Raw genomic sequence first — 27,091 nt, forward strand, 5'->3', positions numbered from 1 at the left:
GTTTAGGTGTTGTGGAAAGCAGCGGCTGAACTGATTTGAGCTGGCGGAGAACATTCACCGTCGGGTTTTCTGGATTCATGTCAGCAGAAGCCATCAGCCACTTCCAAAATTAGTCAGTAAATGATCCATGATGGCATTTGAGTTGGGTGCCTATTTCCAAACTGCTCCACTGGCAGAGAGCAGTAGAATGATCTATACTGGTTGGGAAAGGAATAAATTACATCTTAAAGCTTACAGTACACACAAACGTACTTAGACCATGAAGCTAAAATCAAATAGCAAAAAAATTGATATCCATTTTAACATCCTTTTTGGTTTTCCTACTTGCGTTTGGGATATAATTGTCTGAATAATAAATGTTGATTGCGTTACTGGGAATTAATTTAAGAGGATTTGTTGGCTACATCTGGGCAAGTAGGATTTAGCTGAGGAATTTCAAATAAATAGATTCAATTATGAAGTCAAACACAATTGCTGGGCGACTAAACACGTGGATTAATGGGCACTAAGTTATAGAGAACAGGGCTATGCTGAATTAGCCCTACCAAAGGGTGGAGAGTTTTCACCCGATTCCCTTGACTCCAGTTTAGCAAGGGCCCCTTGACACATCAAATGTTGCCTTGATGTCAAGGGTAATCACTCTCACCTCTTGAGTTCAGCTCTACAGTACCAACACCACATGGACTGCAGCGGTTCAAGAAGGTGGTTCACTACCATCTTCTCGAGGGCAATTAGGAGTGGGCAATAAAATTGCTGGCCTAGCCAGTGACGCCAATGCCCCTTGAAAGAATAAGAGAGTCAGAAAGGGGATGTGAGAATTAGATTTCACGTTTACATATTAGACAGAAAGGGAAATTAGGAAGGTTTCTTTTGCTTCTGATTGCTATTCCAGTGGCTGTTGCTGATAGATGTTTGTGTGGATGTTGGGTGAGGACAGAATCAGATTTGGTTTTAGCTCCATGTCAAAGAGGCGTAAGTCCATGGGATGCAAGTGAAAGTGGCAAGTTTGCTCCAAAATTGACTGAGGCTGGAAGCAAAGGATAATGGTTGCTGGGTGTTTTTGTGCCTGAAAGGATGTTACCAGTGAGGTTCCGCAAGGTTCAGGACGTAGTCCCTTGCTTTTTCTGGCACATATCAATCTGTTAGACTTGAATGTAGGGGATATGATTAAGAAGTTTGCAAACGATACAAAGTTTGGGTGTGGTTGGCCAATGAAGATAAAGCTGTCGAAGCTATCAATGGACTGATCACGTGGGCAGATAGGAGCAAATGGCAGATACGCAATGGCAAACATTGGAGCACATGGGTGAACTGCAACAACTGTTTATTCCTGTCCAATGCAAAAGTAAAATGAGAAAGTGTGGCCAACCCACTTTTTTTTGGGACTTTATTTGGACTTTCAAAAGGCTTTCAACAAAGTCCCACATAAGAGATTAGCATGTAAAATTAAAGCACATGAGATTAGGGGTAGTGTATTGAGATGGATAGAAAACTAGGAAGTATGAATAAACGGGTCTTTTTCCAGGCAGTAATTAGTGGGGTACCACAGGGATCAATGCTGGGACCCCGGCTTTCGCCGTATATATTAATGATGTAATGAAGGTACTAAATGTAATGGGCGGGATTCTCCGACCCCCCCGCCGGGTCAGAGAATTGCCGAGTAGCTGCGTGAATCCCGCCCCGCCGCGAGCTGCCGAATTCTCCGGTGCCGGTTTTTGGGAGGGGGGGGGGGCGTGGATCACGCCGCGCCGGTCGGGGGCCGTTGGCAGCGCCCCCCCCCCCCCGGCAATTCTCCGGGCCCTGATGGCCCGAGCAGCCGCCCGTTTTCGGCCAGACCCGCCGGCGTTGAATGGACATGGTCCCACAAGCGGTACCTGGTTGGGAGGCCGTCTAGTGGAGTCCTCGGGGTGGGGGGGGGGGGGGATCCGGCCCCAGGGGGAGCCCCCACGTGGTGTGGCCCGCGATCGGGGCCCACCAATCTGCGGGCGGGCCTGCGCCATTCCTTCCACGCCAGCCTCTGTGGGGCTCTGCCATGGCCGGCGCGGAGAAAAAAAACCCTGCACATGCGCAAGAACATGCCGGCGGTCCTGCGCATGCGCGGGACCATGCATGGGACCATGCGCGGGTCCATGCGCAGGACCATGGCGGAGTGGTTTGCGCCGTTCCTCGCGCAGGCATCGGGCCATCGCGCCAAGTGCGGGAGAATCCCGCCCCAAATCTTCAAATTTGCAGATGACACAAAGTCGGGTGGGAAGGTGAGCTGTGAGGAGGATGCAGAGATGCTTCGGTTTAATTTTGACAAGTTGAGCGAGTGGGCAAATGAATGGCAGGTGCAACATAATTTGGATAAATGTGAGGTTATCCACTTTGGTAGCAAAAACGGGAAAACAGATTATTATTTGAATGGCCATAAATTAGGAGCGGGGAGTGTGCAACCAGACCTGGGTGTCCTCGTACACCAGTCACTGAAGGTAAGCGTGCAGGTACAGCAGGCAGTAAAGAAGGCCAATGGTATGTCGGCCTTCATATGGAGAGGATTTGAGTACAGGAGTCGGGATGTCTTGCTGCAATCTTTATTGTCACGGTAGGCTTGCATTAACACTGCAATGAAGTTACTGTGAAAAGCCCCTGGTCGCCACATTGCAGCGCCTGTTTGGGTACACTGAGGGAGAATTCAGAATGTCCAATTCACCTAACAAGCATGTCTTTTGGGACTTGTGGGAGGAAACTGGAGCACCCGGAGGAAGCCCACGCAGACACTGGGAGAACATGCAGACTCCACACAGACAGTGACCTGAGCCAGGAATAGAACCTGGGACCCTGGCGCTGTGAAGCCACAGTGTTACCCACTGTGCTACCATGCTGCCTTGTAAGCATGTTAAAGGTATGGCCAACTACGGACCAACATGGCAATCTATATGTGGAGCCGGATGATGTAGGTGAGGTCTTAAATGAGTACTTTGCATCCGTGTTCACGATGGAGAAGGATGATCAGGGAGGGGGACTAATCAGCTCAGGAATCCTTCTACCACTGTGCACACAGTTGTGGCATAACCGGTGCTTCAGGCAGCTCCATCATAACCTATTGGCAGGCTGGTGGGACGGAGGATCCTGCTGCCGCCGGGGGCAAGCCACACAAAGTAACATTGAGAGGGATGAGTTTTTAGCAGGTTCAAGAACTGAATAAGTCTCCAGGCCCAGATGAGATGTATCCCAGGCTGCTGTGGAAGGCAAGGGAGGAGATTGTAGAGGCTCTGACAATTTTCAAATCCTCTCTGGCCGAGGTGCCAGAGGACTGGAGGATAGCTATATGTGGTACCATTATTCAAGAAGGGTGGTAGGGGCAAACCAGAAAATTACAGGCCAGTGAGTCTAACCGCAGTGGTAGGGAAACTATTGGAAAACATTCTGAGGTGCAGAATTAATCTCCACTTGGGGAGGTAAGGATAAATCGAGGATAGTTGGCATGGTTTTGTCAAAGGGAGATGTGGGTGGGATTCTCGGTCCCTCCGCACCCTTTTTCTGGTGTGGCACACCCCCACCAGCAACGGGATCCTCCGTCCCGGCAGCCTGCCAATAGGTTATGATGGAGCTGAATGAAGCACTGGCTGTGCCACAACTGTGTGCAGTTCTGGTCGCCATGCTATAGAAAGGAGGTGAAGGCACTAGAGAGGGTGCAGAGGAGATTCACAAGGATGTTGCCTGGGATCAGACAGACTGGATAAGCTGGGGTTGTTTTCCTGGGGGCAGAGAAGGCTAAGGGAGGACCCGATTGAGGTGTAATGGGCACAGATACGGTGAATAGGAAGGAACTTTTCCCTTTAGCGGAGGGGGCATAGATTTAAGGTAAAGGTTAAGAGGGGATTTGTAGAAAACCATATCACCCAGAGGGTGGTGGGACTCTGGAAGGCGCTGCCTGAAAATGGCATAGGCGGGAACCCTCACAGCATTTAACAAGGATTTAGATAAGCACCTGAAATGCCAGAGCGCACAAGGTTATGGACCAAGTGGAAAATGGGAGTAGAATAGATGTTTGCTGGCCGGCACATATACGATGGGCTGAAGGGTTCTTTCCATGCTGTAAAACCTCTGACTCTCTATGACAAGGTCACACATCATTCACTTCTACTGCTGCATTTTATTTTCAGCGTATCTTCACAAACACACTTTTTCCCCCATTTTTAAAAATTGTGGTAGGAGAATTCCCGAGCGGATTATCAATCCGTCAAACCATATTCCGAATGCTCCTTCTGTGGCCAACAAATCCTGGCGTTGGACTTGAACCCGGAGCTCCTGGCCCGGAGGTAGGGGTAGTACCCACTGAGCCACAAGTCCACCCCGCTTTTAACACTATGCTGCACTTATAGAATGCCTTTAGCATAGACAAATGTCCCAAGGAGGCACTTTGTAGAGGTGTAATGGGCCAAAAATGGACATAAGTCAAAGAAGGAGTCATGAGGAAGAAAGGCCCAGTCAAAGAGGTAGATTTTAAAGAGAGTCTTGAACATTATTTATAGAAACAGTCCCACCATAACTCTGTATGATGTACTGTGTCTTCCGATCTTGCACTTGTGTGCTTAAAACAGAACCGTGCTGAATTTCCTGGATTTTCTTAATTCTGTCAACTTAATTTTAAAGTGCAGAATACACCAGCCTGCAATGAAATTCTTTTTCATACAAGATAAATGGTTGCTATGTTAGCTGACGTGTAAAATTGTGTTCACAAGGTATGTGAAGATAACTCTCCATTGAGGGAGAACTCTCTTTTATGAATTTTAACCTAATATTTAAATAATCATTGGAGAAACTCAAAATGCCCAGGTTGGTTGTGTGAACGCGCGTTGACTTTCTGGACTGTTGCCTTCAGGAAACGTAGGGAGGACGAGCGGGAAAGAGAGAGGAGACGGAAAGAGAAGCTCAGGAGGAGGGAACATAGGCAGAAAGAGCGGGAGGAGAGACACCACCTGCGCAAACAGTGGAAGATAAAACTGGGGAATGAAAAGGAGCAGAAGGAGGCGACTGCATGGGAGGACAGGAAACTGGTGCTAGCACAGAGAAAGCTGGACTCGTACAGGCTTCTCACGGTGCTCTTACACAGTGCAAAAGTAAGTATCTGGTTTTGAGTGAATTTCTCTATCACCCTTGCCTTCCTGTGCCAATCTCTCATTTCTCCCCTCCTGACATTGTCATTCTCTGGAAATGAACACTGACCTGTGCGAGGTTACCGTTTCGTCGCTTGGCTGCTGGTCAAGCAATGGCTGAATTTTTAAATTCACATCCTTGTTTTCAAATCCCCTTATGGCCTACCCCTTCCCCAACCTTCTAAAACCCCCCTCCTCCCACAGCACTCCAATTGTCTGAGATATCTCTGCCCGTCCAATTCTAGCCTCTTGTAAACCCCGGATTTTTTTAACCATTGGTTACCATGGGCGTGATTCTCCCAGCCCCGCACCGGAGAATCGCCACTACCATGCCCCGACGTGGCGCGCGAGTCTCCGAGGTGCGGAGATTCAGCGCCATTCACGCCGGCGCGTTTGGCGCGGCGCTGGTCGCGGCTGGGCCGCCGATTCTCCGGCCCGAATGGGCCGCGTGGAAACGGCAGAGTCCCGCCAGCGCCATTCACCTCGGTCGCTACCGGCGGGAACTCTGCGCGAAGGGTTGGGGGGGGGGGGGTCTGTGGGGCCGGGAAAAGCGCTCCTTCACCGATGGGGTCTGGCCCGCAATCGGGGTTCACCGATCGGCGGGCTGGCCTCTTTCCCCCCCTCCCGCAAACCCGGGCCTACTTTGTTCCGCTTCAGGCCCCAGAACCCCCGCGCCATGTTGCGTCAGGGCCGGAGCATTGAAGATGTCCCCCTGCAGATGGCAGGATCGTTTGCTCCACCACAGTCAATGGAATTTCCCATTGAATCTACCCTTCGCCGCCGGAAAACGCACGGCAGTGGTTCGCCATCGGCGGGACCGGAGGTTCCCACTAGCAAGAACCGACTGTCAATTTCTCCCCCCACCCCCATATATATATTGTTGTTGCTGTTGTAATAGTTCTCTGTTACCTCACTTAGTAGCTAAGCCTTCATGTGCCAGTCTCAACACTGAGAATCAGCAGACTGTCCAAAGTGGATCCCATTCTACAACCAGTGCTCACACTTTCCAACTGGGGCTGACTGGTCTCAGTTAGGAGTCGGAACAAAGTTCTCCCTTTCTCCTCTTGCTCAGGGCATCATTCCAGCTGAAGGTCCCAAGCAGCGATCTTATTTGGGTTGTTTAGTCTGCTTAGCTCAGTGACACACCAGACAGTGAGTTTGCCGGCAGAATGGCAGAGTGCCGGAATTAAGGGCCAAATCCTCCCATCGAGATCAGAATCCTTGGGAACGATTCTCCACCCCCACGCTGAAGTGGCCGCGCCGTCGTGAACGCCGTCGAGGTTCACAACGGCGCGGAACGGCCCCGGTCCCGACCGATTCAGGCCCTGACAATGGGCCAGTATCGGTGCCGCGTCATCTACCCGCGCGAGGCCTTGTCGCCCGCGTAAAAGCGGCGCCGAATAGATGATGCGGCCGGCACCGCATAACGGACATCATCCGCGCATGCGTGGTTGCCGTCCTGTCCAAATCCGCCCCGCAAGAAGATGGCGGACGGATCTTGCGGGGCCGCGGAAGGAAGGAGGTCCTCCTTCAGAGAGGACGGCCCGACGATCGGTGGGCACCGATCGCGGGCCACCCCACATTCAAGGTACCCCCCGGTGCAGGATCCCCCCTCGCCCCCCCACAGGCCGCCCCCCCCAGCGTTCACGCACCGCCCACGACTGTAGCGACCAGGTGTGGACGGCGCCGGGGGGAACCCGCCGTTTTGGCCTGGCCGCTCGGCCCACCCGGGCCTCAGAATCGCGGGGGTGCCGGAGAATCGCCATTTTGGGTGTCTCCGGCGATTCTCTGGCCTGCGGCCCGCGGAACTCGACCGGCCTGTTCCCGCCACTTGTGAGAATCGCGGGAGGGCGTCGGACCGGCGTCCCCGGAAATTTCGGCGGCCCAGGCGATTCTCCCAACCGGCGTGGGAGTGGGGAATCGCGCCCCACATTTCCGACCTGCAACAGACAGAAAAATAGACGCTTCCCTTCCTCCGCTTTTCCTGAGCAATGTTCAGATGGAGGATCCTTCCAAACTGACTCGGGGCAGCAGACGTTAAAGGGAGCAGCGGAGAGAATCCGCAGAGAAGACACGCTCCCTTTTCTGGCTATAACAGCCGTATTCCAGGTTGTAAATAGTTTGCCTGAAAAGCTAGAGAGAGAGAAGGCAAATGGAGGATAGGGTGGGGAAGGGAAGTGGGTGAGAGTAGGGTGAGGTGAGAAGGTGGCAGGTGGGTGAATATGTAGGCGAGTCAGGGGGCAGTCAGAGTGGAAGCTAGTCCGGTTGGGTCGGTGGGAAGTTGGGGGTGGGGGCTAGTCATATCAGGGGTGGGGTGTTTTAGTCTGGAGGGAGTCATCAGATTGCGTGCCAGTCAGGTTGGGTCGGTTTGGGGGGGGGGGGGGGGGGGGGGGGGATTAGGGGGTGGGAGCAGGTCAAGTTGGGTCAGGGGGGGGAAGACAGTGTGGGTGATTGGGATGTACATTACCTAGATGTTAGACTACGATTTTTCTGTCTATTGTTTCCTGGGTAACCATCCAGGTAAGTAAGTTGGAAAGAGTTGGAGACCTTTTCAAAAGGTCCCGGGGAGTACAGGAAGTGACCATCCGAGTTTAAACTTCCCTGGGAAATCTTGCATGAGGACTTCCGAGAGGTCCCTTGGCATATCCTCCTTGGCATATCCTCCGGGGTACCTCCAGACTCTGGCCATGTGGAGATGGGAGGATCTGGACCAATTATCTCGACCCTTTCCTCACCAAGTTGATTCAGTCTTGCTGAGAAAGTTTCATTTATCTAATCAAATCTTAACTGGGCCACTAGGTGGAGCACATCAGCTACATATGAAACCCTTTGTTCTCTGAACAAGATCCCACACTGTCCGAGTTTCAAGAATCCTTCAGTCACATCATCTCCAAAATGGGGATTACCTGGCCATTTGTTATTTGCTATGTGTAGCAAGCACCCTGCTGCGCACAAATTAGTTTCTGTGCTCCCATGGCAAATAATAATAGAATAATACCTTTCACATCTTTTGTTCTCTCTGGGGACTGCCATTAGTACTCTTTTCCCCTTGGTTTCTGTGGCCATTAGCACTCAGTTTTCCTGGGTTTCTGTGGCTATGACTCATCTTTGGGGCAGCACGGTAGCATTGTGGATAGCACAATTGCTTCACAGCTCCAGGGTCCCAGGTTCGATTCCCGGCTTGGGTCACTGTCTGTGCGGAGTCTGCACATCCTCCCTGTGTGTGCGTGGGTTTCCTCCGGGTGCTCCGGTTTCCTCCCACAGTCCAAAGATGTGCAGGTTAGGTGGATTGGCCATGCTAAATTGCCCTTAGTGTCCAAAATTGCCCTTTGTGTTGGGTGAGGTTACTGGGTTATGGGGATAGGGTGGAGGTGTTGACCTTGGGTAGGGTGCTCTTTCCAAGAGCCGGTGCAGACTCGATGGGCCGAATGGCCTCCTTCTGCACTGTAAATTCTATGATAATCTTTCATTCTCACTCCGCAGTATAAATATTTCCCACTTCCTCTGTCTGTTAGCTTTGACAAAGAGTCATCGGACTCGAAACATTAGCTCTTTTCTCTCCCTCGAGATGCTGCCAGACTGGCTGAGATTTTCCAGCATTTTCTCTTTCGTTTCAGATTCCTTTTATTTAATAATAATAATCTTTATTGTCACAAGTAGACTTACATTAACACTGCAAAGAAGTTACTGTGAAAATCCCCTAGTTGCCACATTCCGGCGCTTGTTCGGGTACATGGTGGGAGAATTCAGAATGTCAAATTCACCTAACAAGCACATCTTTCGGGATTTGTGGGAGGAAACCGGAGTACCCGGAGGAAACCCACGCAGACACGGGGAGAACGTGCAGACTCCGCACAGACAGTGTCCCAAGCCGGGATTCGAACCTGGGACCCTGGCGCTGTGAAGCAACTGTGCTGCCCACAGTATTCCTTATTCAGCCACGGATAAAACGTCCTTCTCAAAGAGTTTTTCTTTCTCACTGGGATAAATCCCTGTTGAGGGTTATTAAATATTTCCTTAAAAGACTTCCACTGCATCTCTAGATCTGCTTTCATACCTTCATTCATGTTTAAAACACTAGTCCTAGACTCGCACTTCTCCCCTTCAAACTGAACGTGAAATTCTATCATATTATAATCAGTGTTACGTAGAGGCTGCTTTACCAAAAGGTTATTCATTTATCCTGTCTCATTACTCGTTACCAGGTCCAGAACAGCCTGCTGCCATAAGAAGTAGTCAAATACTCTTCATAAACTCCTGTTTCAGGCTACCGTTGCCGATCTGATTTGCCTATTCTACGCGAAGTCACCCGTGATTATAGCTGTACTTTTCTTACAGGGTCCATTTATTTCTTGCTGCGTGTCCTGCCCCACTGTGTAACTACTGTTAGGGGGCCGAGAGACTGCTCCCACAAGTGACCTCTTACTTTTCCTATTCCTTATCTCTATGCAAATGGATTGTACATCTTACCTTTGTCCTCACTCCTGTACAAATGACATCCTAAATTAATAGAGCTATCCCACCACCCTTTTCTAGCTCCCTATCTTCCTGTAATATCAAATGCCCTTTAATATTCAAGTCCCAGCCATGGTCACCCTGCCACCATATCTCTGTACTGTCCATCACGTCATACATATTTATTTTTACCTAGCAATTTGCCTATTTTGTTAAGAATGCTTCATACATTCAGATACAGATACTTTCATTTTGTTGTCTTAACATTTTTGCACTTTCAGCCTTATCTACTGGTTCATTCTGAAGTTTGTACACCCCGGCCCCTCCTGCCACATTCTATTTCTCATTACCCAAATCACTACTCTGCTGTATTGCCTTATTGTTTCTGTTTGATTTGCTACATATCCTCTTGCACTTTATAATAAGAGGGGCACGAGAGCAGGGAGTAGTCTGGCGGTGAGGAGATAAAGGGAAAGCTGAAGGAGGTGGCAAGGCAGAGGGAGCTGTTTCGGGTGATATTGGCTGAATGAGTACCTGCCAGTAGTGAAGTGAATGGATTGAGGTCCGGGGACAATGAATGGTGAACATGCGGAGAGGAGAGGAAGGAGGAAATAGCTAAGGAAGGGTGGAATATCGCATGAAGGGATTTGAAAACATGAAATCAAATGATAAAATCAGCTCTTTAGATGTTGGAGAGGACAGGGATGGCTGGAGTGAATATCTTGGCAGGGATGCAGCTTGTAACATTTTGATTAGGTTGGGTTGAAGCAGCGAGCCAGGTGAGCAGAGTGTTGGAGGTGTCAAGGTAACTTAAGGCACAGACTGGGGTTTTGTTGGGGTTGGTAGGAGCTATGGAGGTTCAGCGTTGTGAAGTGGGGGAAAAAGGTAGGGGCTAGTTTAGCACAGTGGGCTAAACAGCTGGCTTGTAATGCAGAACAAGGCCAGCAGCACGGGTTCAATTACCGTACCGGCCTCCTCGAACAGGCGCCTGAATGTGGCGACTAAGGGCTTTTCACGGTAACTTCATTGAAGCCTAACTTGTGTCAATAAGCGATTATTATTATTATAAGTGGGGTTGATGACGGGCGGTAAGCTGAACCTGGGGTCGAATGGGAAGTCAAAAGTTCTACACGTCCCATCTCTAATCAGAGGCAGCTGGGGAGGTTAACGGGAGTCGAGAGGGAGGCAAGAGGCAGCCGGAAATCAAGATCTGCTTTTGTTGACACTGTGCTGAGGAGGCTCTGGGTTATCCTGATCTTGAGAAGGCTTTATTCTTTAGGGTCACCAAGTGTCCTGCATTGTCAGCCTGTGAAAGGTAACACCAGGATTAACACAGCACCTTGGAAAGATGGGTGAAGAAAGGAATGGTTAACTATGGGTTTGCCCATTGTCCAATCTATGCCTGGATAATATATGGTGGATGGCACAAACCAAATTGTGGACAAAACAGATCAGCACCAGTGAAGGTGGTATCACAACCTCCTGCTCAGCTTCTCCACAGCACGCTGTGTGAGGAACTACTGACTGAAAAGCACAAAACTCTGATGTGAGAGATTATGCAGGAGAACGTGCTTGTGTAGAATACTCTACACGTGGATGCTGTTAATGGGTCATCAGGACTCTTCCCTGTCACACTGTTTGTAACGTAACCACCCCATTGGGTGGCACGTTGGCTAACGCGTTGCCTCACAGTGCCAGGGATCCGGGTTCATAACTGGCCTTGGATGACTGTGTGGATTCTCCCCGTGTCTGCATGGGTTTCCTCCGGGCGCTCCGGTTTCCTCCCATAGTCCAAAGATGCGCAGGTTAGGTGGAGTTCCGGGGATAGGGCAGGGTAATGGGCCTAAGTAGACTGCTCTTTCGGAGAGTCGGTGCAGACTCAATGGGCCGAATGGTCTCCTGCACTGAAGGGATTCTATTTCCTACTAATGCAGGCTCTGATCCCATTCCTCTCAATGGAAAGGACGGGGGTGTGAAACTCATGGCGACATGGAAGAATGTTAGCTGGGGTGTACCCAACCTGCAGGTTTGGCCCACCCATTGGGTTACCCTATTTGTGGAACATTTTCAGCTATTCTAAGCGGGATAACCTGCCTAACACTTGAACTGTCATTTTTCCATATCAGTAGCAAATGGGATAAAATGGACCCCACCAGTTGAGGTTTGTAGAATCCTTTTGCAAAGTTTTCACTAGGAGCCATGGATGATATTTAATCACCTTTGAAAACCAAAATTCTAATGTGATTTGTCCACTCACCGAGTTTGGCATCAATGGTTTAACAGGACGCACCCTCTTCCCTTCCATCAATTGAGTGTACAAACATTAGTGGCCGATATCTTACCATATTTAAGATGCCACGCTAATCCTATACAATCAAGAAATTAAATCAAATCAAATAAGTAAATTTTCATCTGGCTGTGTATCGTGGATGACAAAAGTGACTGTTTTAAGTAAGGCAAAAGATACCTTTCTTTATACAGAGTACAAGCCAAAAGAAGTGACACCTTTGTAAGTACATTCTGTAGTGCATTACCATCATGTTGGTCTCTTTTGCATATGCACTCGAGTTGCTCCCTGTGTTGCCCTGATAGTGGGTGTCACGTGATTTACCTTGGTACAATGTTAGGATGTTGTCATATTGAGCAAAATCCTTTACACGAGGACTCAGTCTTTCCCAGGCGCAGCTCCACCTCCGTATATTTCTATGAAGGATATTACCAATAATAGAGAAGTTGCTCTAAGTGCGTTATAACTTATTATAATAATCTTTATTATTGTCACAAGTGGAGTTACATTAACACTGCAATGATTTTACTGTGAAAAGCCCATAGTCGCCACACTCCAGCACCTATTCGGGTACACTAAGGGAGAATTCAGAATGTCCAAATTACCTAACTTCTTGCAGTATGTTGGCTCTTAATTAAAATACTTTGCAATGGGCAGCACGGCGGCGCAGTGGTTAGCACTGCAGCCCCACAGCACCGAGGTCCCAGGTTCGATCCTGGCTCTGAGTCACTGTCCGTGTGGAGTTTGCACATTCTCCCTGTGTTTGCGTGGGTTTCGCCCCCACAACCCAAAGATGTGCCGGGTAGGTGGATTGGCCACGCTAAATTGCCCCTTAATTGGAAAAAATGAATTGGGTACTCTAAATTTTTTTAAAAACCCAAATAAATACTTTGCAACACTGCCGAATCATTCAACAGAGTAAGAGGCCATTCACCCCATAGTGCCTGTTCTGGATGTTTGAATGAGTTATCCAATTAGTCCCTGCACTTACTCCTGCCCAACAGCCCTACAAACATTCCCACCACAAGAATTAACCCAATTTCCTTTTGAAAATGATTATCGAATCTCCTTCCAGCATCCTTTCTGGCAATGCATTCCCGATCGTAACTTGCTTAATTTTTTAAAATAAGTCCTTGGGCTGGATTCAGCACTTTTTATTTACTCTTCCATGGGGCAAGACCTGAATTTGCTGCCCATCCCATATTCCCCTAGAGCCGAGTGGCATGCTTGGCCATTTTTGAAGTTGGTTAAGAGTCAACCACAATACTGGCGTCACATGTAGACCAGACTGGGTAAGGGTGTCAGATTTCCATCCTAAAGGGTTCGAATAACAATCAATGGTAGTTTCATGGTCATTGTTATTGAGTTTTCAATTCCAGGTTTTTCGTTAATTGCAAAATTATATTAATCATCTGCTGCGGGGGAGATTTGGACCAATGGGTAAGCCTGGGCCTATGGACTGATGCGTTAGCCTCGGCCTATGGACTGATGCGTTAGCCTGGGCCTATGGACTGACACGTTAGCCTGGGCATATGGACTGACGCGTTAGCCTGGGCCTATGGACTGATGCGTTAGCCTCGGCCTATGGACTGATGCGTTAGCCTGGGCCTATGGACTCAGGCGTTAGCCTGGGCCTATGGTCTCAGGCGTTAGCCTGGACCTATGGACTGACGCATTAGCCTGGGCCTATGGACTGACGGGTTAGCCTAGGCCTATGGACTGGCGCGTTAGCCTGGGCCTATGGACTGACTGGTCAGCCTGGGCCTATGGACTGATGCGTTAGCCTGGGCCTACTAACTGACGGGTTAGCCTGGGCCTATGGACTGACGCGTTAGCCTGGGCCTATGGACTGACGCGTGAGCCTGGGCCTATGGACTGACGCGTGAGCCTGGGCCTATGGACTGACGCGTTAGCCTGGGCCTATGGACTGACGCGTTAGCCTGGGCCTATGGACTGACACGTTAGCCTGGGCCTTTGGACTGACACGTTAGCCTGGGCCTATGGACTGACATGTTAGCCTGGGCCTATGGACCGACGCGTTAGCCTGGGCCTATGGACCGACGCGTTAGCCTGGGCCTATGAACCGACGCGTTATCCTGGGCCTTTGGACCGACGCGTTAGCCTGGGCCTATGGACCGACGCGTTAGCCTGGACCTTTTGACCGACGCGTTAGCCTGGGCCTATGGACCGATGAATGAGCCTGGGCCTTTGAACCGACATGTTATCCTGGGCCTTTGGACTGACGCGTTAGCCTGGGCCTTTGGACCGACATGGTATCCTGGGCCTATGGACCGACGCGTTAGCCTGGGCCTTTGGACTGACACGTTAGCCTGGGCCTATGGACTGACATGTAGCCTGGGCCTTTGGACTGACGCGTTAGCCTGGGCCTTTGGACCGACGCGTTAGTCTGGGCCTTTTGACCGACGCGTTAGCCTGGGCCTATGGACCGATGAATGAGCCTGGGCCTTTGGACCGACGGGTGAGCCTGGGCCTATGGACCGACACGTTAGCCTGGGCCTTTTGACCGACGCGTTAGCCTGGGCCTATGGACTGACGCGTTAGCCTGGGCCTATGGACTGACGCGTTAGCCTGGGCCTATGGACTGACGCGTTAGCCTGGGCCTATGGACTGACGCGTTAGCCTGGGCCTATGGACTGACGCGTTAGCCTGGGCCTTTGGACCTCTGCATGAACTTGGGCATTTGGACCAATGGGTGAGCCTGGGCCTTTGGACCGACATGTTATCCTGGGCCTATGGACCGACGCGTTAGCCTGGGCCTATGGACCGACGCGTTAGCCTGGGCCTTTGGACCGACGCGTTAGTCTGGGCCTTTTGACCGACGCGTTAGCCTGGGCCTATGGACCGATGAATGAGCCTGGGCCTTTGGACCGACGGGTGAGCCTGGGCCTATGGACTGACGCGTTAGCCTGGGCCTATGGACCGACGTGTTAGTCTGAGCCTTTGGACCGACGGGTGAGCCTGGGCCTATGGACCGACGCGTTAGTCTGGGCCTTTGGACCGACGCGTTAGTCTGGGCCTTTTGACCGACGCGTTAGCCTGGGCCTATGGACCGATGAATGAGCCTGGGCCTTTGAACCGACATGTTATCCTGGGCCTTTGGACCGACGCGTTAGCCTGGGCCTTTGGACCGACGCGTTAGTCTGGGCCTTTGGACCGACGGGTGAGCCTGGGCCTATGGACCGACGCGTTAGTCTGGGCCTTTGGACCGACGTGTTAGTCTGGGCCTTTGGACCGACGGGTTAGCCTGGGCCTTTGGACTGACACGTTAGGCTGGGCCTATGGACTGACATGTTAGCCTGGGCCTATGGACTGACGCGTTAGCCTGGGCCTATGGACCGACGCGTTAGCCTGGGCCTTTGGACCGACGCGTTAGCCTGGGCCAATGGACTGACATGTTAGCCTGGGCCTATGGACTGACGCGTTAGTCTGGGCCTTTGGACCGACGCATTAGCCTGGGCCCATGGACTGACGCGTTAGCCTGGGCCTATGGACTGACGCGTTATCCTGGCCCTTTGGACTGATGCGTTAGCCTGGGCCTTTGGACTGACACGTTATCCTGGGCCTTTGGACCGACGCATTAGCCTGGGCCTTTGGACCGACGCGTTATCCTGGGCCTTTGGACTGATGCATTAGCCTGGGCCTTTGGACCGACGCGTTATCCTGGGCCTTTGGACTGATGCATTAGCCTGGGCCTCTTTGGACTGACGGGTGAGCCTGGGCCTTTGGACCGACGCGTTATCCTGGCCCTTTGGACTGACGCATTAGCCTGGGCCTTTGGACCGATAGGTGAGCCTGGGCCTTTGGACCGACGCGTTATCCTGGCCCTTTGGACTGACGCGTTAGCCTGGGCCTTTAGACTGACGCGTTAGCCTGGGCCTTTGGACCGACGCGTTATCCTGGCCCTTTGGACTGACGCGTTAGCCTGGGCCTTTGGACTGACGCGTTAGCCTGGGCCTTTGGACTGACGCGTTAGTCTGGGCCTTTGGACTGACGCGTTAGCCTGGGCCTTTGGACCGACGGGTGAGCCTGGTCCTTTGGATTACTTGTCACTATGCCACTGTCTCTCACTGAACCTACACCACACAGTCTGCAGCATACCAGGAAGGTAGCTCACCACCATCACCTTTTCCGGGGATATGAAGGATGGGCAGTAAGTGCGGGATTTCCCAGCAATGGCCACATCCCAAGGATGGTAAAAAGGAATGTCAGGTGTTTGCTTTGTTTTGTATTGACTAACAGCTGTATGCCAACGCAGATATGAAATGGACCTAATCACTTACTTTACTGTTTTTGTTTGTTGATAGTTGTTCTTGCAGAAGGAAGGGAGTTTTTGGAAGAGACAGCTTCCACAGAGCCACACAACAAACTGCTACCAGAAAAAGGTCAAACGTCAGCATGTGGAAGAAAAGGAGGAAAGGAAACCAGGTGAAGATGCCGGCGGAAAGAAAAGCTTTCAAAAAATGGAGACTGAAGAATGGAAGAAGATTAAGATGCTGCACAAAAACCCTAATGAGGAGAAGCACAAGTCGCTGACTGGAGCAAATGAGCCTTTGACATCACAAACCTACAACTTTCCTTTCACAACCTCACTGATAGACGTGGCTCCTGCTGACTCCAAAGAACGGCATGGCCCGGTCAGGGGAAAGGACACCACATCTCGCGAATTTGGATCATTGCAAATCACTGTGACGCACGATTGTGGTGCACACATACACCATAATTATCCGTGCAATGGTCACTCGCGCAAGGTCACCACCGTGGATCAGCAGATTCGCCATCAGCTTTACGACTATGAGGATTTTGTCAGTTGTTTGCTGGATTATCACCAGCTTGCTTGCCCCCTGAATCTCAGTGGTGCAAGCATCTGCCATGGCACCCTCGGCGACCACTCCGAGTGGCGGAGGATAGTCTCCAGCGACGGGGAAAGCTTCCGAATAGATTTGACGAATAAATCGAGCCATCTTTGCACCAAGGTAAGCATCACACCACAAAACCGATGGCGCGATTATGACGATAGCAACTACAGATGGACCATTACCATTAGTGAGTCTGGCGCCAAGCAGAAAGCCTCCAGCAGTAGTACCAACCATCAGCTGAAAGAATACGACCGAGAGTTCCAGCTGCAGTGGAAGGATTCAGGCAGCCAGTTGGATTTTCGGAAAGATTTTGCTGGTGTGAGCCAGCTACACTTAAAAGATATAGTTGGTCACTCCGAGAAAAGTTGTGCCTTCTCTATCCATGACCTTAAGAGCCAAGAGGGGAAATGTGTCAGTAACCCCGAGAAGCTATATTCCAGCACCAAGGATCTATGGATACCTTCCCATTCAGGCTCTAAAGAGCCATGGAAAAATCCCACTACCAACTGGAAAATTTCAATTAAAAACTCTCAGAACGATTTGGCTCGACCAACATTAGAGGATAGTGACCAGTCCTGGAATTCAGTGCGAGAGTACAACAGCCAATTAAAATCTCATTGCAAGGTAACCAAGATTGAACCAGACTGTTCCAATCAAGAAACTACGAATGAGCTGAAGCAATCAAATAAAGCAGTAAGGCACATTCATAAGGATAACGGTTGTGAGTTCAGTGCTGTGCACAGCTGGTCAAATTACGAGTCAGGAATTCCCCAGGAAGCCTCGAACCACAAGCCTAACAAAAAATCTCAATCGTACAGCAACGATGTACAGCCGGCTGCCGGTGGATTCAGGAGTGAACTAAAATATCCTTGGAAGGAACAGAAAGTCGATACTAGCAAACCTTGTCCTGGCTACCAGAGGGAAGACTTATGGAATGGTGCAGGATCTGGGAAAAGGCTCAACAATGAGTTGGATGTGGATGATCAGCTGTCTAGTTGGTCCGAGGTCTTAAGTGATGAAGCAGAGCACAGAAAAAAGGAAGGCAACGCAATGATCACAGTACATCCCAAAGACCAGCACTGTAAACGTAAGCATCATCTCATGGATTCTAATAGAGATATGAAAATCCATTGGGAAGGTTTTCCTGCTTCATCCCAGCCCACAAAGGATGAATTTGTAGATAATTATTGCTCCTATGAGAGGGGTTTTGGCATTCACCATGGTTGCTCTGGAGATTATTCTTGGCCTCACGAGAGAGATTTTGGACATCATTTCCGTTCTCAAATAGGAGCAAATGGAAACCAGACATACGTTCCCAAGGAACTCGGTTTTGGTCATGGGCTTTATGACGATAATAGAAGTGAGCAAAAGATGAAGAAGCTTGAAAATGATACAAATAAATTTCTTCACCATAAATAAGCGAAAGAATTAAAGTGAATAAAGATGATTTAAGTCTAAGTACAGTGAAACTCATGCACCATCAGATCTTCTATAAATTAGTAACCTAATCTGCTTAGCTTTTCCTAAGCACCAAACCATAAAAATGAATTCTATATGACTTGTGCCGTTATAATAAAATCCATTTGCTTTTCTAGGTCAAAGCACTTCAATTAATCTGATTTGAACAAAGTAGCACCTTAAACCTAGCTTTGATATGAATTGACATATGGTTGAGTAAATGCAGTACTATACAACCCGTTTGTCTGACCAGCAATCATTCACTCTGTGTGAACATGTTTGAGAACAAATTCTGTTTTTGGCAGTCAACATAGAAATGTACGGATATGCTCCAGATATTTGGCAAGAAAAAAAAACTACATCAGTTTCTCCCCAAAATGAAATTTAAGCTGATTGCTTCTCAACAATATTTTGTCCCGTTTCCCCCGTGAAAACATATAATCCACATCACTTCTCTCTCTGCTTTCCTGAGAGCTTGCTGTGCACAAATTGCCTGCCACGTTTGCCTGGTGTTACCACAGTGGCAACACTGAAGCATTTAATTTACTATGACGTGCCTTGTGAAATCCTGTGGGCGTGGAAGGTGCTGTATAAATGCAAGTTCTTTCTGCAGTGGATCTTCAGTGGTACAATAGGATTTGGACTTCCACAGAGGACAAAAATTTTAATTATTATCCTCTGGGCCTGGTTTATATTCCAGTCAATTTGAATATAAGCTACAGCCCACATTAGCTTTGTTTGCCTAGAGCGGTGAGCCTGTGGCATTCACTACCACAGGAAGTAGTTGAGGCCAAAACATTGTTTTCAAGTGGCAGTTAGATATAAGCACTTGGGGCGAAGGGAATCAAATGATACGGAGCGGGGCAGGGGAAAAGCGGGATTAGGCTATTGAGTTGGATGATCAACCTTGATCATAATGAATGGTGGAGCAGGCTCGAAGGGCCGAATGGCCTCAGCCTGCTCCTGTTTTCTATGTTTACTGCATACGCATGGTCAGATGAGATGACAACCATTTGAATACAACACAGCTGGTAAATAATCCCTAATCTGTATCGTCTCATGTTTTCCCTTTTGAAGAATGATGATTTTCACTTGGAACTCGGAGTGTTGGAGTATAGTGTTCAATTCTGGTCACCACACTACCAGAAGGATGTGGAAGCTTTAGAGGGTGCAGAAGAGATTTACCAGGATGTTGCCTGGTATGGAGGGCATTAGCTATGAGGAGAGGTTGAATACACTTGTTTTGTTCTCACTGGAACGATGGAGGTTGAGGGGCGACCTGATAGAGGTCTACAAAATTATGAGGGGCATAGACAGAGTGGATAGTCAGAGACTTTTTCCCAGGATAGAGGGGTCAATTACTAGGGGGCATAGGTTTAAGGTGCGAGGGGCAAGGTTTAGAAGAGAGTACGAGGCATGTTTTTTTTTTTTTACACAGAGGGTAGGGGTGCCTGGAACTCACTGCCGGAGGTGGTGGTGGAAGCAGGGACGATAGTGACGTTTAAGGGGCATCTTGACAAATACATGAATAGGATGGGAAGAGGGGGATACGGACCCCGGAAGTGTAGAAGATTTTAGTTTAGACGGCCGAAGGGCCTGTTCCTGTGCTGTACTTTTCTTTGGCCAAAAGTTGAAATGAATTTTATAAACCCTCTGAATGGAAACAAGACTAAAGGGCTGCAGAATTTACACCCCAGTCTAAATTGGCAGTAGGTTCAGCTCAGCTGTAGTGTGATTATTGATATCGACAATATGAATCATAGCCGATTTATCGCCTGCAGAGAGACTTTCCTTATAGTGTCACATTCCGTTTGCTGGCAACTCCAGGTTCAAACTCAGGCCAAGTTCAGAGGTGAGTTTAAAAAAATATAATTATTAGAATTCCAGACTTTGTTGAACTGCATTTGTTCAAAGCAGGATTAATTTTAAACATGCATTTTAAATGGTCTGATACAGTCACAGACTTGAGAACTAGCAGTGCTCAGTTGTACGGTTGGCCCTGCAAAGTTCTGTTTTGGTAGGTGGAACTCTGAATGATGCTTGTAGGTCTGCTCACTGATCTCCAAACGCTGGTGGCATTTTCTAATGTTACGAGAGCTTAACGAGTTACAGAGATAACTTCTGGAAACTTTTAAGATGAAAATGGACTTGGCACTTGTACCACAGCCAGTGTAGAACCAAAGCAACTGGAGACCTACCTGATTGAGACCAGCGTCATTCCAGATGAACAGAACCTTGTGTGAAAGAGCTGCAGATGTATTACGGATTGTGTGCTGCATCACCACCTCGGTTTGCCACTTTGAGGGAAAGAGGGACACTGTTTTTATCCGTAAAATCTTTTATCTATTTGTATTGTATCAATGTAACATTATTCTGCTGTCAATATTAATGAAACTGCAAGGACTTGTGGTGAAAGTAGCATCTTTTGCATTCTAATTCAATAAAGACAAGGCCACGGTTAAATATTTTGTACCATATTTAAAGATTTGTCAATCTGTTGTGAAATTCTCTCCATCTTTCCTTTCTCCTTTACAATGCTCCTCAAAATCTACCTCTTTGACCTGTCCTAATATCACTGCTCAGTGTTAAATTTTGTTCGATAACGCTCATGTGAAGCACCCCATGAGAGTTTCACTATGTTAAAGGTGCTGTACAAATGCAAGTTAGTGTTTGTAGTGTCACCAACCAAGACCAAGTGTGGTTGGAAGGCAGCAGGTAACTGGACTAGGGCACACAGACAATGGAAAGAAAATCAATCGCTACGAGGCAATTGCAATGTTGCTGGATTGGAGCTGGAAAATTGTACTTACTGAGCAATAGGTGATAACCTTGGTTAAGACTCAACATATTATAATCAATTTTTTTATCTCCTTATCCCCAAAACACTACAGCACTTGCTCACTGCATTTCATCTTTTGCAGCTTTCCTCAATTCACTCAAAAGGTTGACTGACAATGTTTCCAAATTTAACTTCTTGATTAAAATATTTATTTTCAGTCACTCAGTTAAAAAAAATCCCAGCAATCGAAATGGAATCATAGAATTTACAGTGCAAAAGGAGGCCATTCGGCCCATCGAGTCTGCACCGGCCCTTATAAAGAGCACCCTACTGAAGCCCACTATCTACCCTATCCTCGTAACCCAGTCACCCCCACTTAACATTTTTTGGACACTGAGGGCAATTTAGCATGGCCAATCCACCTAACCCGCACATCTTTGAAATAATATTTGTTCAGATTTTCAATTGGTGTACTTTCCAGATTGGCAATCGTACTCCTAATCCAGTCAAGGACTGCCTCGTTTGACACTGAATCCTCACTGGCAACCAGTTTGGATTGCTCAGTTGCTCCACAAAACTTGATAATAGTAAAGGGTAGATCCTCAAGGTAACAGTACGAGGTACGAGAAACCATTCCAGGTGTTTTAGATAAATGGGACTGAAACCTGATCTCACTGGACTAGATAAGCACAAGCAAATTTTTTTGAGATTGAGTGAAGACATATGGAAATCTACACCTCCATAGTAAAATGAAGCTCCCGATCTCAACTGGATACTATGAAGCTGCAGAGCAGAAACAGACTTTTCCATTTGTGATAGTAGTGGTTCACTCACCCAATTTGTCACTAGACTCCAATGAGGAGTTCTTTAATTAATGTGCATATTGCAATTGCAGAGCAGGTCAAAATATTTGAGAAAAGTTTGGCTCAAAGAGCAATGGTTTTTTGTAGATCTATTCTATCACAACTTACAGGATTGGTTCATTTTTAAAAATAATCTTTATTATTGTCACAAGCAAGCTTACGTTAACACTGCAATGAAGTTACTGTGAAAATCCCCTAGTCGCCACACTCCGGCGCCTGTTCGGGTTCATGGAGGGAGAATTCAGAATGTCCAATTCAACTAACAAGCACGTCTTTCGGGACTTGTAGGAGGAAAGCGGAACACCCGGAGGAAACCCACGCAGATACGGGGAGAATGTGCAGACGCCGCACAGACAGTGACCTAAGTCGGGAATTGAACCCAGGTCTGTGGCGCTGTGAAGCAACAGTGCTAACCACTGTGCTACCGTGCTGCCTATCATTCACATAATTTGTCACTATCAGATAGAAAATTCAGTTTCTGTTCTGCACCTTCACAACATGCAACTGAAATTGTGTTTTGTTTTACTGTGGGGGTGCAGTTTTCCATATAGAACATAGTGCAGAAGGAGGCCATTCGGCCCATTGAGTCTGCACCGACCCACTTAAGCCCTCACCTCCACCCTATCCCCTTAACCCAATAACCCTTCCTAATCATTTTGGACACTAAGGGCAATTTAGCATGGCCAATCCACCTAACCTGCACGTCTTTGGACTGTGGGAGGAAATTGGAGCACCCGGAGGAAACCCACGGGGAGATCGTGCAGACTCCGCTCAGTGATCCAGCGGGGAATCGAAACTGGGACCCTGGAGCTGTGAAGCCACAGTGCTAGCCACTGGGTCGTAATGCTGCCCTTATATAAGAGACATCTTTAAACTGTGTTCACTAAATCACCAAAAAATTGCCTGTGCTTGTCTAGTCCAATGTGACTTGGTTTCAGTCCCATTTGTCCAAGTGTAGCTCAAACATCTCCTGTAATGGCTTCTCATTGCATCTTCGTACTGCTACCTCAAGGATCTACCATTTACTACCAAAACACCAGCTCAGCTTCCTCATACAGCCCATGTCAACCAGCCTAACCTCCCCCAACTTCTCGATTGCCTTTGTATTGTGTTTTGCAAACATCCAGTCATGAATGCACCTTGCTTCTGTTGCAACATCAGGAATACTGAAAATACCTTTGCCCCCATCACAAATTCCGCTCCTGGTTCTATTCCCACTCTTGGGTCGAATCCAACTTTGGAATTATTTCAAACCTTGTATCCTCTTGAACACAAAGACCATATATACTTCCATTTGTGTAACTTATGTCCTGCCTGTTTGCACCACCATGCTGTAATCTTCACTCCAATCTCCCCTCACCATCCTCCACTCTTCTCCAGAAACTCTGCTGCATGTAGCTTGCCGTTACCCCTTTCTTTCATTCTCAGCAACTAGATAAGGGCCTACCGTAGTTGTTCTACAGCTGAATGACTTGCTAAGCCACTTCAGAGGGCATGCAAATCCAGCAAAGACTTTTCACTTCAATTCACTATAAAGTCTTGGAAATGTGGGGGGTGGGGTAGGGTAAGTCAATAAAAAGGGATAATCTCTACCCAATATTGACCTGTAAGAAGTGGATCCTGAAAGTAGGATTGCTGTAATGACACATTTATGCAAAAACGTCATCACCAGAATAGTATTAACATATCCCAGAACACAACCTGCAGTGCCAAATTCTGCGCTAAGTTCTTGAAACACAGGTTTGGGGACTCTCAAGACACTCTTCCAACCTGACCTGCGGTGGTAAGAGAAAACAAAGTGTTATTTAAGAAGAGGTACAACAACAAAATGGACTTTTCTTTTTACACATAACAGGAACACCGATTACAGGCCACCCCAAGATCACCTCTGATCAACATTCAAGATATCGGAGCAAGAAAAGTGCATTTAGGACTTAAAATGGGGATGGAACAAGGGGTGAAAATCAGCACCAAGATGTTAATGTGCTTCATACTATGAGCAAAACAAGCAAAATGAGAAGCTGTAATAATCTCAGCGGTTAAGGTTAAGAAAATGGATAGTGCACTCGATGATCGTTTAAAAAAACTAAATTTAGAGCACCCAATTATTTTTTTCCAATTAAGGGCCAATTTAGCCTGGCCAATCCACCTACCATGCACATCTTTGGGTTGTGGGGGCGAAACTCACGCAGACACGGGGAGAATGTGTAAACTCCACACAGAGTGACCCAGGCCGGGATTGAACCCATATCCCTAGCCTCAGACAGCAGTGCGAACCACTGCACCACCGTGTCGCCGCTCACTCAATGATCCTAACGCAATTGTCACATCACATACTGCAAAATTCAATTTTAGCATCAACCTTCAAGACAGACATTAAAAATTAGTGCAAAATGATGTGCTATTTTAAATGTACATTTTAGCAGACAGCACGGACGAGCAGTTCATTCAAATATTAGAAATGTATTTTACTGTTTAAATAGCTCGTGCTTTGTAAGGTTACTTATCACACTAGAGCACCTGTCTTTTTTGTACAGTATTTTACAGTAACCAAGATTAAAACCGATTTTTCCTGATTACCTCTTAAAATGTAACCGAGTGTTTTATTTAAACCAAATTTCAATACTAAGAACAAAGACTGAAGAACATTTGGAGACAAGGATTTTGAAATCAGCAATAAAATTGGAATTTAAAGGTCTATAACCTCAAACTACAAAGTCAATCAGTTGAAGGGGGGGGGGGGGGGGGTTGCGGAATAAATGGTGCGGGAAGTTGCCTGAGGGATATATATATATTTTTTCTTTTTAAATTTAAAGTACCCAATTAATTTTTTCCAATTAAGGGCCAATTTAGCATGGCCAATCCACCTAGCCTGCACATCTTTGGGTTGTGGGGGTGAAACCCACGCAAACACGGGGAGAAAAGCAAATTCCACACAGACAGTGACCCGGGCCGGGATCGAACCTGGGACCTCGGCGCCGTGAGGCAGCAATGCGAACCACTGTGGCCTGAGGGATATTAATAAATTATTTGAGTTTTGAACATGAATCCTGCAGTTTAAAGCTTCCTTGCAAGGTGCACCAGTCACCATGACTCATTGAAAACAATTTAATAACTTGACATTGTGGAATTTCAACACTCAGTCTCTGGACTGCTGGTCCGATACTATAACCAAGACACTACTGCACCCTTAATCTGCATTAAGGATATCTACTATCCTTGGGCCAGAGTCGTCATGATAAAGGATCATACATTCTGTGAACTTTATTGCAACAGTTCTCATTTTTGTTTTTAAATTTAGAGTACCCAATTATTTTTTTTCCAATTAAAGGGCAATTTAATGTGGCCAATCCACCTATCCTGCACATCTTTGGGTTGTGGGGGTGAAACCCATGCAGACACGGGAAGAATGTGCAAACTCCACACGGACAGTGACCCAGGGCCGGGATCAAGCCGTAGGCAGCACTGCTAACTACTGTGCCACCCTGTCAGTTCTCATTTTTACACTATTAAATCAACATGCTTTGAATTCCAAGTAGTGACATTCTTTATTTCAACAAAAGCAAACATACATGCCTTACAGTATCACCTGATGTCTATTTGTACAGATTCAATCAAACTTTTGTTAGTACACAACATTTAACCTGGTTAGGCATATATTTAATGCAAACATGGGATTTGAATTCCTTTTAGAAAGCACATTTCTCTGAAGAGGTCACAACAGGTTTTTTGGGCCGGTCTTCACAGTGGAAGATACAAATAACATGCCAGTGACTGATGGAAATGAGGCTATGACAGGTGAAGACCTTGAGGATTGTTATCACTAAGGAGGTAGTGATGGGCAAGCTAATGGGGCTAAAGGTAGACAAGTCTCCTGGCCCTAATGGAATGCATCCCAGAGTGCTAAAAGAGATGGCATGGGAAATTGCAAATGCACTAGTGATAATTTACCAAAATTCACTAGACTCTGGGGTGGTCCCGGCGGATTGGAAATTAGCAAACGTGACACCACTGTTTAAAAAAGGAGGTAGGCAGAAAGCGGGTAATTATAGGCCAGTGAGCTTAACTTCGGTAGTAGGGAAGATGCTGGAATCTATCATCAAGGAAGAAATAGCGAGGCATCTGGATGGAAATTGTCCCATTGGGCAGACGCAGCATGGGTTCATAAAGGGCAGGTCGTGCCTACCTAATGTAGTGGAATTTTTTGAGGACATAACCAGTGCGGTAGATAACGGGGAGCCAATGGATGTGGTATATCTGGATTTCCAGAAAGCCTTTTGCCACACAAAAGGTTGCTGCATAAGATAAAGATGCATGGCATTAAGGGGAAAGTAGTAGCATGGATAGAGGATTGGCTAATTAATAGAAAGCAAAGAGTGGGGATTAATGGGTGTTTCTCTGGTTGGTAATCAGTAGCTAGTGGTGTCCCTCAGGGATCAGTGTTGGGCCCACAATTGTTCACAATTTACACAGATGATTTGGAGTTGGGGACCAAGGGCAATGTGTCCAAGTTTGCAGACAACACTAAGATAAGTGGTAAAGCAAAAAGTGCAGAGGATACTGGAAGTCTGCAGAGGGATTTGGATAGGCTAAGTGAATGGGCTAGGGTCTGGCAGATGGAATACAATGTTGACAAATGTGAGGTTATCCATTTTTGGTAGGAATAACAGCAAAAGGGATTATTATTTAAATGATAAAATATTAAAGCATGCTGCTGTGCAGAGGGACCTGGGTGTGCTAGTGCATGAGTCGCAAAAAGTTGGTTTACAGGTGATTAAGAAAGCAAATGGAATTTTGTCCTTCATTGCTAAAGGGATGGAGTTTAAGACTAGGGAGGTTATGCTGCAATTGTATAAGGTGTTAGTGAGGCCACACCTGGAGTATTGTGTTCAGTTTTGGTCTCCTTACTTGAGAAAGGACGTACTGGCACTGGAGGGTGTGCAGAGGAGATTCACTAGGTTAATCCCAGAGCTGAAGGGTTTGGATTACGAGGAAGGTTGAGTAGACTGGGACTGTACTCATTGGAATTTAGAAGGATGAGGGGGGATCTTATAGAAACATATAAAATTATGAAGGGAATAGATAGGATAGATGCGGGCAGGTTGTTTCCACTGGCGGGTGAAAGCAGAACTAGGGGGCATAGCCTCAAAATAAGGGGAAGTAGATTTAGGACTGAGTTTAGGAGGAACTTCTTCACCCAAAGGGTTGTGAATCTATGGAATTCCTTGCCC

At 47.7% G+C, this 27,091-nt stretch overlaps 1 protein-coding gene across 2 annotated transcripts in view; it reads left to right on the forward strand.

The window, feature by feature from the left end:
- Positions 1-20,695, forward strand: part of LOC140421268 (A-kinase anchor protein 17B-like) — an 80,721-nt gene extending 60,026 nt beyond the window's left edge. For both annotated transcript variants that reach the window (XM_072505853.1, XM_072505854.1), the window contains exons 4-5: positions 4,868-5,105; positions 16,209-20,695. In XM_072505853.1, the coding sequence (XP_072361954.1) occupies positions 4,868-5,105; positions 16,209-18,179 (2,209 nt within the window). In that variant the 3' untranslated portion in view covers positions 18,180-20,695. The remainder of the gene's footprint in view (positions 1-4,867; positions 5,106-16,208) is intronic.
- Positions 20,696-27,091: the final 6,396 nt, after the last annotated feature.

This window comes from Scyliorhinus torazame, chromosome 5 (assembly GCF_047496885.1).
Source record: "Scyliorhinus torazame isolate Kashiwa2021f chromosome 5, sScyTor2.1, whole genome shotgun sequence".
NCBI classification, from domain to species: Eukaryota; Metazoa; Chordata; class Chondrichthyes; order Carcharhiniformes; family Scyliorhinidae; genus Scyliorhinus; species Scyliorhinus torazame.